Source organism: Cadophora gregata (genome assembly GCF_030347475.1).
Source record: "Cadophora gregata isolate MNR1 chromosome Unknown scaffold_12, whole genome shotgun sequence".
NCBI classification, from domain to species: Eukaryota; Fungi; Ascomycota; class Leotiomycetes; order Helotiales; family Ploettnerulaceae; genus Cadophora; species Cadophora gregata.
This window is the reverse complement of record NW_026695935.1, coordinates 899,415-912,169: the sequence shown is the minus strand read 5'-3', so window position 1 is coordinate 912,169 and position 12,755 is coordinate 899,415. Positions and strand designations below refer to the sequence as shown.

At 48.5% G+C, this 12,755-nt stretch overlaps 5 protein-coding genes across 6 annotated transcripts; 3 read left to right on the top strand and 2 right to left on the bottom strand.

Moving 5' to 3' along the window:
* Positions 1-202: 202 nt before the first annotated feature.
* Positions 203-660, bottom strand: VTC1 (vacuolar transporter chaperone; the record flags this gene model as incomplete). Its single annotated transcript, XM_058496433.1, has 2 exons — positions 203-561; positions 627-660. 2 exons carry the CDS (start codon positions 658-660, stop codon positions 203-205), a joined length of 393 nt encoding a protein of 130 aa, XP_058353684.1.
* Positions 661-1,230: 570 nt separating this feature from the next.
* ONS95_003142 (uncharacterized protein) lies at positions 1,231-1,891 on the top strand (the record flags this gene model as incomplete). Its single annotated transcript, XM_058496432.1, has 4 exons — positions 1,231-1,254; positions 1,311-1,349; positions 1,404-1,478; positions 1,529-1,891. The coding sequence occupies 4 exons, from the start codon at positions 1,231-1,233 to the stop codon at positions 1,889-1,891; spliced, it is 501 nt and encodes a 166-aa protein (XP_058353683.1).
* Positions 1,892-3,146: 1,255 nt separating this feature from the next.
* On the top strand, positions 3,147-4,009 carry ONS95_003141 (uncharacterized protein; the record flags this gene model as incomplete). The annotated part of the gene is made up of 2 exons (XM_058496431.1): positions 3,147-3,157; positions 3,217-4,009. 2 exons carry the CDS (start codon positions 3,147-3,149, stop codon positions 4,007-4,009), a joined length of 804 nt encoding a protein of 267 aa, XP_058353682.1.
* Positions 4,010-4,748: 739 nt separating this feature from the next.
* ONS95_003140 (uncharacterized protein) lies at positions 4,749-6,511 on the bottom strand. The gene is made up of 2 exons (XM_058496430.1): positions 5,939-6,511; positions 4,749-5,863 (listed from the first exon to the last, which is right to left on the bottom strand). Exons 1-2 carry the CDS (start codon positions 6,022-6,024, stop codon positions 5,101-5,103), a joined length of 849 nt encoding a protein of 282 aa, XP_058353681.1. The 5' UTR covers positions 6,025-6,511; the 3' UTR covers positions 4,749-5,100.
* Positions 6,512-9,716: 3,205 nt separating this feature from the next.
* On the top strand, positions 9,717-12,541 carry ONS95_003139 (uncharacterized protein). Of its 2 annotated transcripts, XM_058496429.1 has the most exons (6): positions 9,717-10,613; positions 10,817-11,119; positions 11,185-11,469; positions 11,583-11,625; positions 11,705-12,255; positions 12,308-12,541. In XM_058496429.1, the coding sequence occupies exons 2-6, from the start codon at positions 11,084-11,086 to the stop codon at positions 12,383-12,385; spliced, it is 993 nt and encodes a 330-aa protein (XP_058353680.1). In that variant the 5' UTR covers positions 9,717-10,613; positions 10,817-11,083; the 3' UTR covers positions 12,386-12,541. The 2 variants fall into 2 exon arrangements, with proteins under 2 accessions (XP_058353680.1, XP_058353679.1); XM_058496428.1 differs by having other exon boundaries at positions 9,717-11,119.
* The last annotated feature ends 214 nt before the right edge of the window (positions 12,542-12,755 follow it).

Here is a 12,755-nt window from a genome sequence, read left to right as displayed (position 1 = left end):
ATCCGACCAGTAATTCTCCAAGTATATTTACAGCCACCGTTAGCGCCACGACGCCCAATGCTTATGTCTCCTCCTATGTGTGTAAATGCTCCTATCTTCCCTGAGCCAAAGTTGTTCTTCTCATGTGCATCACCAGCTTCATGCACAGTGCACCGAAATGCCCTTCTCCTACCAACTATCTTGCCCTTGGCATAGCCCCTCCTTAAAGCTTCTGGCCAATCTTATCATAGTTGACAACCCGGAGGATAAAATTGACAGACACAGCGACAAGCAGAGCAATAGCAAGCATTGTCGGTCCAACCTTATCGTCGAACCCAGCCTGTCCCCTCTGTCTAATAGACTTCGCCCTCCAGTGGTAGGTCCACAGCGCATAGATCATCGTACACATAGCGACCAATGTGAAGGCAATAGCTGACCAGAAAGCAGTCTTGTCACCGAAGTTCAGCATGCCGACTGCGAGCGCACCGAGGATAACAGTGAAGTTCAGCCATGACAGGAAGGTTCGTTCATTGGCGAAGAAAACCTTGGGTTCGACTCGGGTTGGGAGAGCAATTCGCTTGCCTGGGGATCGATTAGCATACAGTCCAGATGTATAATTGAATGTGCGTTCAAGTGTGCGAGCATACCAGGCGCTGTCTGGAGGAGAGGTTGGCTTGACATTGTGACGGATAGCCGGGTTCAAGTGACAAGGTGCCAGGAGTGCTTGTGCAACCTCTTGTTGTGATTGGCCGGTGCTTCGTCGTCGAGGTGCGAGGCTGTTCACGTCGTGATGGATTGAGCGTCTCGGGAGCTGGGGAGTTGCGTCGCACGAGTCGTCGGAGAAAGTCTCGTGGAGGGGAAGCTTGAACAGTACAAAATTGAAGCTTCTGTATTCAGATTCAGATCTGCCAGACCAAGGCGGCTCAGGGAAGCTTGAGATGAGAAGAGAAGAGTGTTGGCGGGGCTGGGAACGTGCTGGCTTGAAGTGCTGTGATAGGTTGGGAACTTCGAGCAGAACTCGTCCCGACCAGGATGCTTCGAAGTTTTTGACTCGGTGCCCCGAATCAGGTGACTGGGAAGAGACGGCACGGTCTTACTTTTTTCCTTCCCGACCCTGTCCTGTGAGCTGTACAACCCCAGACTCTGAGCTGCATGAAAGGCGGCCTCTAAGAGCAACAATTCACATAAACCCCTCTTCCGTGTTCTGCTGACCTCTTACGACTTCAAATACCATCAGAGAAGACCTCAAATATGGCTTCCTCATCTGCCACTCCTGTAGGTCATCCCCAGACTCCGGCGCATTCAATTGTTGTTTACTAACTCTGCCTCAGCCCATCTCATACACTCGCCTTAAGCAGATTGCCAATGATGTAGGTCTACTTTGAATATAGCAGAACAAAAGTGCCATACTGAGACTCCATCAGGCTTGCCAAAGTGCCCTAGGTAGTGCAGAGTTCTACGAGCATGCAAAAACAGAGGCTTGGAACACAACTATCATCGTTTGTTTACCCCTTACTTAGCAACTAGCTACCTGCTAATAACGTGGCAGAACTCCATCCTGCGGTCTCTCATATCTGAGTCATCTCCTGCTGGAGGAACCCCTTCCTTCAAATATGCTGTCAATAGCACAATCATTCAACACCTCGTTCCTACCTCATCCCTCAACCGTGCCAAGGCAACCCAAGAAAGTGCTGTACCCAAGGCGGATGATGAGGCTACAATCTCAACGAGCGATGCGAAGACTGGAGCTACAGGAACTGATGGAAAACCCCACGTAGGAAGAAGAGGAATGCATAGCGCAACTGGAGCATACTGGAACGAGAAGACCGATGGGATGTGGAGCTTCAAATATGAGGGAGGAGAGAACAAAGGCCTTGATGTTGTGATTAGCGTGATCTGGATCTCGATATAGGATCTCGCGATATGAGCAGGACTATGTACGAAGCACAGTATCTCGGGAGGAGTCACAGGCGTTTCACAATGCGGGGTAGCATTGTAATGCAGGGAACCAGGCCATGGCATTTTCCCAAACAGCATCTCGGGGCGCACGAATTCTTGACAAATGTCCATATTGCGTGTCCAATGATCTTGCTGTCAGAGTACCACAGCACCAGTGTTTACATTGATTGACTTTAGCCTTCCTGTGTCTGAGGTCGCAAAGCTGGGTGGGTACACGTCGTTGCACTGTCGTCCTTGTTGTCTCTCATCTGCATTCTGAAGCCATCATTCACCTGGACTGGACAAAGATATCGGTGGCTTGCCGACGTGGAGGTGGAAATAGCGGAGGGCCGCTCGCTGTGAATGATGTGCCGCCGATGAACGGGGAGAGCTGCTCGTATCTAATGGAGCCTAGGTAAATTTATCTCGCTACCGTGTTGACTGGACCGGACGGTCTCTGTCCTTTGGCCAATCCGTGACAAAGCGCTAATAGCCTTGCATGAAGAGCAAGGTCAAAAACACAGCGCAGCGCAAATCGGAGATACTGTATGCCCGCCGAACGCCACGAGCATCAAGTGACACTCAGAAAAACTTGACTCCCAGCGCGCTTTCGTCTCCCGTCCTGATGGCCGTCCTCGTGTCCTCGTGTCCTCGTGTTATCGTCGGCTTCGGTGGTGGTGGCCACCTCACCTCACACAGACAGGCAAGACAACCTTGGCTGGGCTGGCCCCTCCGCCTCCGGAAAAAATGGTGGGAATACTTCGGATATCACCTACGGCACTCGCGTCGATTGATTTGATTCGAAAGGCGAGGTGAGGTGAGGTGAGGTGAGGTGAGGTGAGGTGGGTGGTGGGTGGGCTCATTCACCGCCTGGGGTGAGGTGACCCACCGCACTGCTGTTACGGGAGCTAGAAGAAGAAGACGCGACCCTGAACCTGAACCGGAACCTGAGTTCTTCGAAAGTTCTGAAACTATTCCATTACTCGTGCCTTGTTGTGCCCTACCTACACTCGACTCTACCTGCCCGCCTACCCACCTACTCAACAAGCAATCGCGAATCATCCATCATATGCTCTCTCGCCTGCACAGATCTACAAATTGGAAATAAATCTCACTCGACAAGAACTCCGCCCTCTACCCTGGGTACCTGAACCTCACGTTCAACTACACATATTTGAGACGTTGACGGCTGCCTTTCGCGCTCTTGACAACACCGGCAATCCCCTATCATGTCCCTCTCGTAAGCCAGACCTCTGACCGCTGCATCTTCTGTAATCAGCCTGGTACTGACATATTTAGAACACTTTCACTGGATATTTTGGGGGGTATCGTCCGTCTCTTGGACGACGCCAGCACCGCGAAACTTGCTATGACTTCCAGGAGATTCTACCAGCTGGGTCAACATGGCTACAGTCCTCGTTCTTCCTTGAGACCAGTCGCTGTCACGGGGTTTGCCTCCACAACCAACACCGTTACCTGGGCTCCTACCGTCTCTCCAACCGCTTCTCATTTAAGCTCCGTCGCCGCCGACTACGATCCGCTCGCCAGCACCGACACCGATGCAACCTCATCTCCAGAGGAGGATGATTGGGAGTTCGAAGTCACCCCAGAAATGATCCGCCGCCTTTCACTGCTTCCAGTCCGCCAATCCGCCGCCAACATCGAGGGTATGCCCACCGAGCTCAAGCTTGAGATCTTCAGCTACCTCGATTTGATTGATTCTACATGCCTCGGCCTCACATCACCAAACCTCTATGTTGTTCACCGAGCAATTCACGGTACCAAGATCCCTTTGAACACTCGCCGTGTCGGCCCGAACTCCCTAGAGTCTGCCTGGGAGGTTGTCGGCAAGCAAGAGTGCAAGCAATGCAAGATGTACCGGTGCGAGCTCCACGAGCACATCAAGACCTGGATGCCCAAGGATCTGGAGTACTGCTCGATGAAGAGAAACTTCGGCGTGCGCGCCAAGGATAACGCTACCCATCAATCATGCTATCGAGGCAAGCCCAGCAAGCCGCATCGATGTGGTCGCCACCCTCTGAGAACCACCTCCGTTCACCAAGACGATGCTTCATTCAGCCTTCCCCACTGAATTGACATCAGCGAGCTTTTACAGCATGCAATATCGGAGCCTTGATGATTTTTTGAACGGTTGATTTTAGCGCGCATTGAAATTGGGCCCTCGAACGCGATAGACTTTCACGGATAGATCTTGCGGCATTAGCGAAGAACCGGACCCGGAGCGACGTGCATTAGAGGTTGATAATGACTGCCGATGCATAAAATAACGGCTACGTCGCATGTAAATTACAGAACTTTTCGTTTCTTCCAAATTAGCGGTGGCGTTTTCTGGAATCCTTTTCGGTATTTTCGTTTTTCCGGTTGTTTTTGCGACATCGCTGTGGATGAATGGTGACAGGTGTGTCTTCTACAGTCTTGCGATCGACTGGCATGGATAGGGAGGCGTTTTCGAACATATTTGCTTTCGTGGACCGGTCTCTCGAAGGATTATGAATCGATATGGAAATGGCTGGAGTTTCCGGGATTTGAGAATTTTACGATGCGGTCTATGAGAACACTTGAAGTACCAAACTTACGGTGCGTCATTCCACAGACTACGAAGACGATAGAGATACTATGAGACCAACGAAAACTCAACAATAATTTGCGTTCATTATTTTTTCTGGTCTTGTCCTTTACTTTACGTTGTTGAATGTGCCCATTTGTAGCGCTTTCTAGTATTAAATGCTGTTGATCAAAGCTGCTGCATCCAATAATGTCTCTCGAATATGACTTGTGCATTTCCGCAAAGTGGTGGAAAGCGCCCAAGAGTTTCTTTTTGCTACAATATAATGTCATTGAGTCTCTGAGTGACTTCCCAAAGCCTACACAGTTGCCTCTACATTAGATTTTGGTGATTTTTATCAGGCTACCGTCTGACTCTTCTAAGACAAGTCAGATGCATCAGTCCAGGTTGCTATCCTGGCATTTCCGCGAACACTATTGAAATGATGGAGTTATATTGTATCCCGCCCAAACTAAACTCTTTCGCTCTACAGACGCCCAAATATTCGCTCACCAAGACAGAAGTCTGCCCAAAAAGGGCCAGTCTGAGCATACCCTCTGCGCACTCCAAGTGGCCAAATACGACCATTCCTATCAACGAAGTCTCCAACCAACCACTCAAAGACCCATCTTGGCAAATACCTCATCCCACGTCTCCAAAATATCCCCATCCTCATAATAGTAGCAGTTCATCTTCGTCCACAGTTCTCTCGATCTTCTCTCCTCACCACATCTGATCAATCCCAGGCTGGCCCTCTCCTCAAATGCATTACCTTGGACCTCGACAACCTCCTCTCGTCCCCCAAGGTTAACCAGCAAACTCTTTGCTCTACACCTCCTACAACACTTACGGTACGAGCTCGCCTCCCTCTCCTGGGACATCCTCCAAGCCATCGAATCCTCCTTCTCGAGTTTCTTCTCAAGCTCAAATCCACCAAATGCCTCTTCAGGTTTATACTTCATGCACTCAAAACAGCACCTCAGCCCAGTCCAAAGCCATTCCTCGTCCCACAATAACTCACCAAGCGATCTCTGCCACTCGACACAGGTAGCTCCTAGCATATATCCATACTCGTACCAACCATAGAGCACATGACTCTCATCAATTGCAGCTCGCATACGGAGATCGAACGGGTATCGCTTAATCTCATACACCTTACCAGCGCCATCGTACAGCAAGCCTTTGTCTAGCACGTCGTGAAAGAGTGCATAAAAGCGGCGAGCTGTGAGCCCGAAGCAGATCTGAGAAACTGGGTCTCGCCAGAGCTGTGCGAGGATGTTAAGGTGGATTTCGTCGGGCAGGGAGTGAAACAGGGCTTTCAATTTTGGGGTAAGGCTTTGCAAGGACCGAGGATCTGGCTTGGTGTTCCTGGTTTCGGAGCTTAATTTGGATGTTAGTATTGTATTTTGAGGAGTGTGGAGAGGCAGGGAAATGAATCTCTTGCAAGTGACTCACGCGAAGGGGGTGTTGCCTAGAGCTGTGGCTTCCGAGCCCTGTGCGACAACATGGGCAGCCGAGTCGAGTTCGGCAAGGCTAGGCATTGTGCCTGAGAACTGGACGATGCCCTTGGGCGTGGATTATGATGTTTGTTTTCAAAACTTGAGAAGGGCGGCTTTGATAGTCCGTGGTGGGCAATTGGGATGCTGTCCCATAATCGATGAAGAGGATTGGTGTTTGGGTGGGCACGAGGATGGAAGGGTTTCCTCTAGGCTTCAAATATCGTCATCTTGAGTAGAGAGCAATCGATGGATACTTATAGAATTGCGAGGAAATGAAATGCCACTTAAGTTAGGCTGCCTGTTGCCCTTCGGTTGCGCCTGTATGATTCACGAACTTACCTTTGCCGTGGGCGGACGTGAAGCTCTCCGAATCCAATGGAGGACCAAGCTAGTCACTGCTCGCTCGATCCGAAATTAAGTATCTGATCCCGGATAAGATGACAAAGTATCAAGCTTCATCTATCCCCATCCGATACCTCGATGATCATGATATCCGACTACGGATAAGAGCTCAAAGAGCTAAGCGAAGAGGAAGGAAGCATGAGTTTGTTCATAATGTCGAATAAACTTTCCATTTGGTAAGAGCAACGCGGTATCATATTTTTCCATGATATTCTTGAACAAATGGATGCATTCTTAATATCATTTGCGTGGTCTAGTTGCCTGATCCCCAGGGGTAACGAGGTTCAAGACCCACTCCCCCAATTGGAGAACAGAGCACACCACCATCCAATCAGGAGTCAGAGACAGTTCAACAGACAGATACATTCACTTACTGTATTACAAAAAGTATATCAGGAAGAGCCACCAGGTATATTCTATTGAGCACTGATAAGTAGCTCACAAGTGGCTCTTCCCATTGCCCACGACTGTTCCGAGTATTTCCAGCCCCTGCTTCCTTTCCAGTAGCGGTACAGGAATCGTCTTGAGCCCCGAATCTTCCAGGTGATTGACCACCAGAACATCAAATTTCTCCCCTGCAACCCCTACATTCTTCAGCGCCCTGAGAATTCCAAGTTCCGTAATGAAAGCACCAAAAACGTCTCCTGCATCAGCGCTCTCCTTCAAACCTTGCGCTCTTAACACATCTACAATCATGTCTTGGTCCTAAAGAAATAATCCAAAACTTTGTGCTGCTGTTTTAAAGCCTTGTCATCTCCGTGATAGAAGTTATAATTCAACACAGCAGGCAACATGATACACCTCGTCTCTCCATGTCCAACACCTAACGACCCAAGTTGATGGCCACTGCCATGACTTCCTCCCATAGGTAACCCTGAGGTAACACCCTTCATGCTCTCGACGACACCTAAGATCGAATCCAACACTGCTTTCACATCTTCCCAATTTCTCTCCGTCAGCAACAGACTAGGAGGAAGCAACTGTCAACCCTGCTGACAACACTTGGTCTAGCTCAATCCCAGCTTTATTGTATAGCGAGCAGATTCATTCAACCTAAAGATCCACGGCTCTGATAGCAGTGGATAGCCAGATGCTTTCTGCAGTCGGATACTGAGCTGGATCTAGTATCATGAGGTGGGCTAGCATGGACAGGTGCGTGAAGCGGACTTTGTGGTGAGTGCGTGTGTCAATTCCTCCTGCTAGAGCGAGGTACTTCCTCCCAAGAGTGGTGTGGGATATCAATTACTGGGATAAGGTATGGCCTTGGATTTTGAGGTTCGGATTCTACCGTTATTTTGGACAGGTCAGACAATGTTGTTGGCAAGTGCCTGCCGAAGTTGAGACCAGCACCACCACTGCGTTCATTGCCGGAAGTATTAAAAGATAGCTGGGACATACAAAAGTAATCATGTTAGTTCAATTGATCAGAAATCTTGCGCCAAGCGTGACCAATAAATCAGCGCTTTTCTCCCCGACATCTTTCACGAGATCCACAACATCATCCCACCGGGCACGAGGCTTGATGCCTTGGCTCACACTAGGATCTCCTTTTCAAGTACTTGTTGCAAGCGAGTCCAAGTATCTGTCTTGCTGATTGACAGTAAAACGATGATGTAAATTTTGAAGAGCGGAATATGTTGCCGATGTGTTGTGCACATGCCTTTGGGAACGTAATGCCTGAGGAGATACAGGGCTAGGGATGAGGTGGGCAAGCGGGCTTGTAGGGTTCATATGGAGCTGCCATTGTTATGGAATTTTCCTGTGATCTTTATCGTATAGAAAGAATTATTGAATTGTAAATGTTCACTTGCGTGTAACTGTAAGAGGAGCAGAAACGACACCGCATTGTTTGCATACCCCCTCCTAGCTAGGTATCATTTTAAGGTTCGCTCGGCTAAGTACATGCTAGTAAGTAAACAAAATTTCTGCTAGACTTCACATATAACCCAAGGAGACAATGCATTCCGTTACTAGAGGTATGCTTTGACACAAATGAACATTCGATAGGTAACGTTAGGAGAAGATTATGGAAGATTTCTTCTCGATGTGACCAGGAAGCTCGAAATGTCGCCAAGGCTCCAGGAGACTTGCCACACCGAAGAGACTTCGAAGTACACAAGCATACTTTGAGAGCAGTTCATTAATACCTACTACAATTTACTCAATTCTCATTGCGTTTAATGCTGTTGAATGAAAGCACAAGTAGCTCATTGCCATAGCTTCAAGTAAGGTGTAACGTGACACAGAGTGTTGAATGCACTATCCAAAGCCGGTGTAACAATCATGAGTAACAGTAGAACAATGCATGTGCCTAGATAGGACCAAAATCATTATGTACCAGTCTGGAGAGTTCTGACTTTAATTCACATATACCTCAGTTACACATAGTCACAGATCGCAGTACACATTGCTAGCGATTTCTACGTTTTTTTTTGTTTTGCTTGTCTTGAAGCACACTACCTAGCAAATCTGAGATTGGTCCGATATTCTCAAGAACATGTTTTCTTTCTCATCGGTAGTACAAACCTTTCGCGTTTTCCAGGCTCAGTGTATGTTACAGAATTGCTCAATCTGAAGAAGTAGCCGGGTTGCAGTACCATGTACAGAAACTAGCAAAAGCTCAAGAAAGCTTAGAGACAGCCGATAAGTACTGTTATTTTCAAGGATCGTGGTTGGTTCTTGAATATCAGTTCTTGGAGCTTTGAGATTTGTTCAGTCTGGACATGTCGGAACCCCACAAACGACATTACAATAGCTGTTCCTACAAAGAATTATCTTATCAATCAGATCTACCACATGACGAGACATATTCCAGACAGGGCATCTGTAGAAAAGGTTGACGTAAAGTATACACGACCCCTGGAGACCGTTCACGTGTGGGCTTTGTTACCAAATTCACAGGCCAGTCTGTAACTTACTACTGTAGAAACCACCACTTATACCTTGGACCTCAAATTTCTGTGGACGGTTGTGTGGATTAGGACCAGTGGAAATGTCGGTCCAGTCAAGTAGAACACCATCTGCAATAGTCCAGGGAGACAACGTCGACTAAGGAGGGGGCTGATGGGGAAAGTCTTGGAAAGCTTGTTCTTGCGACGAGACCAGCAGATGCTATTTGCGCAAGGCCGCCGCCGGGCGGCATCTTACTGTAGGAGGCAATAAGATCTCGAACCAGAATATGCTAAAGTCCTGTTTTGTTCTTTGGCTAGCTCAAATCTTGGAAGTCGAGACTAACAGCCCCCGCCCTGCCGGCTCCTGCGGGGCACTTGCCCGGTGATGCTGAACCCTGACAACCTCCTGAGCCATCTGATTGATCCACGTTCTGTTTCAATGCGTTCTGTTTCCAGTTACTGTACTTGTACTGCTAAGAGAAGCTTTCCTTGCATAGGCGAGAAGCTTGGAAAAGCTTACGAGTCCTCCCCCTCTGAGACAGGGGGCGCTGGATCTGGGACGGTGATGTGCGCATGCCGGCTGATCAGGACAGCCACCCGCAACCACCTTAAGATGACGTCGATTTCGAGAGACCATGCATGAAGACATCTGACAGAGGAGGCAGCCCTTGTGCCTGTGAGAACTCAAAGTCCATGCGAGTACGATGTGTGATATTGGACGAGGTTACTGGAGCACGTGGAGACCGAATACGTTCCTACCAATCTCTATCCCAGCACAAGTTTCTGCACCTTTATCAGTTGCCACACGAAGTGCAGTACTGTAGATATAGCCTCTGTCTCACAAATCCACTCTATGCCCTCACCCCCCTTGTATATTTGCTTCTTTCCGGCCGTCTTTGAGTAGCATTCAGGTTTCTGTCTCACATCCTAGCGCTGTTGCTCATCGAGAAACACATGCACTTTACTATTCACCATGTGGCCCTTGTGTCATCGAATCGTGGCGCAAAAGCTTGATATCCCCAGCATTTCTTTGGGGGTAGCCAGTGACAACAGAACAAGTCAAGCGCCGGGGAGAGCGATGTGTCCCGCGAGGCACCTCCCGTCCGAACCTAGCTATGCATGGAGATAGGTGCTGCCAGCTGAACACACAAGCTTTTAAGCTACTCTTGTACAAGGATACTACTATGACGCCGTCGTCGCCCTTCCGCTTGTGTTTGAGCAACGATCAAGCTTTGTCTGGCAAGAGCAAGTCTCGAGGCTGTTGTGTGCACCTCCTTCCTTGTGTGCTCTCCAGCCAGACATGCTCTTACCAGAGCTAACGCAGGGCAAGATACTTAAGTAGGTAGTTGGCCCTCTCATTCTTCTGTCTTCTCTTCTCTACTACTCATCACTCACGGCATCATCACTCCCGACGACCTACTTCATTGATATTCAAAGCTCCTCAAAACAAACAAGACAGTCATATTTCATACCACCCACCCACTATGTCTACCCTCCAAGGCTTGCAGAAGATCAAGATCGTTACCAACAAGCAATACCAGAAGAATGGTCTTAAATCTTATGTCTACCTCCTACAAAAATGGGGTTTCCAACCAACCCAGCCAGGACCATTTGTTCAGCTGAACAAGGCTTCCGAATCCGGTCACCAAGGACTTCTCAGCATACTCGGGAAGTCTGCAACTCCTCGTACCTTGGCAAAGAAGCCCGATCCCTCTTCCACTCAGACTGGCGAGGTCCCGGCAGACGACCAGCAGAACGATGCTCTCTACCTCTGCCCAGTCAAGATCGGTAGCCCAGCTCAGACTCTTATGCTTGACTTTGACACAGGTTCTGCAGATCTGTGGGTAAGTACCGTTGTGGATCCTGGATCCTGGCTTCCAAAAACTAGCATAGGCTAATGTTTCCACAGGTTTGGTCTACCCAACTGCCAGCAACTACCCAGACTGCTGGCAAGAAGGCTGGTCATGTTATCTTTGATAACACAAAATCATCCACCTTCAAGCCTACTTCTGGATCCAGCTGGAAAATCTCCTACGGCGATAGCTCCTCCGCTTCTGGAACAGTCGGTACAGACAATATCATTCTCGGTGGTTTGGAGGTCAAGGGACAATCCATTGAGCTCGCCAAGAAGATTTCTGCTCAATTCGCTTCGGGCGTTGGCGATGGACTCCTAGGTCTTGCGTTTGGTGCGATCGTATGTAACCTTCCTCACCTTCATACATCTATGATTTAGGATCTTAGGTGTAAACCTGTCTGGAGACAGATGCCTCCAGGTTTAGTGGTTTCCAGGGCTAACGTCATGAGAAGAATACCGTAAAACCGAAGGCTGTCAAGACCCCTGTTGAGAACAGTATGTATACCCAACGATTGTTTAGGATAATCTTGCCACTCCATTTGTGATTGTGAACATGATGCTGATTTGTATGAAGTGATCGCCCAACAAGATATCCCCGAATCTGCTGAGCTCTTCACTGCAAAGCTTGGCTCATGGCGTGATGCAAATGAGCCCGATAAGGGACAAGGTTTCTATACCTTTGGTTATATCGACAAAGCTACTGTTACTGCTTCTGGGCAAGAGATTTCGTACGCTCCTGTTGACAGCTCGCAAGGCTTCTGGACAATCGAGTCTGCTTCTACAATTGTGAATGGCAAAACTATTTCCCAAAGCGGGAACACGGCGATCATGGACACCGGAACTACTCTTGCTCTTGTCTCTGACGCTGTATGTGAGGCGGTCTATGGTGCTATTGAAGGCGCAAAATATGATCAGCAAAACCAGGGGTGGGTATACCCATCCACTACCACAATCGATCAACTTCCTGATGTTTCGATTGCCATTGGCGACAAGCAATTTATCGTCCAAAAGGAAGATCTTGGATTTGCAGATGCTGGTAACGGTACAGTGTACGGTGGTATTCAGAGCAGAGGTGACATGGACTTTGATATTCTCGGTGACACTGTCTTGAAGGGTATCTACGCAGTAAGTTTTAGACCTCTTCCTTGTCTTTCTTAGCTTCGCTTAACAGGTCCAGATCTTCGACCAAGGAAACAAACGATTCGGCGCTGTTCAACGACCAGAGAAGTACCAGAACATCACGCCTGCCCCCTAAAGGGACAGAATGCTGTTGCATTGACAATGACAGACTAAATGACTTCGGCATGGTACGTTTGGATTACAAGGTACATGATGGGATGGATTGCAGGGACTAAATTGTATTGTGCTTCGCTTAACCTCAATATTATCATAACAATCAATATTGTTCTTGGCACTTGATCTCATCTGAATTTCTCTTGCTGAATGATAAAATTGTTGCTGTCCTGCCTGCGCAAGGAACGAGTCTAAGATGGAAATTAAAGAGATGGGAATCAGCCAACAAGAAATATTTCGTGGTCCCTGATGCAGAGGCTTGCTTCATAGAGCAATACTCCCACTCGGCAAATCTACATTAGACTCTGGTAGCCAGAAGTAGATAGCCAGCG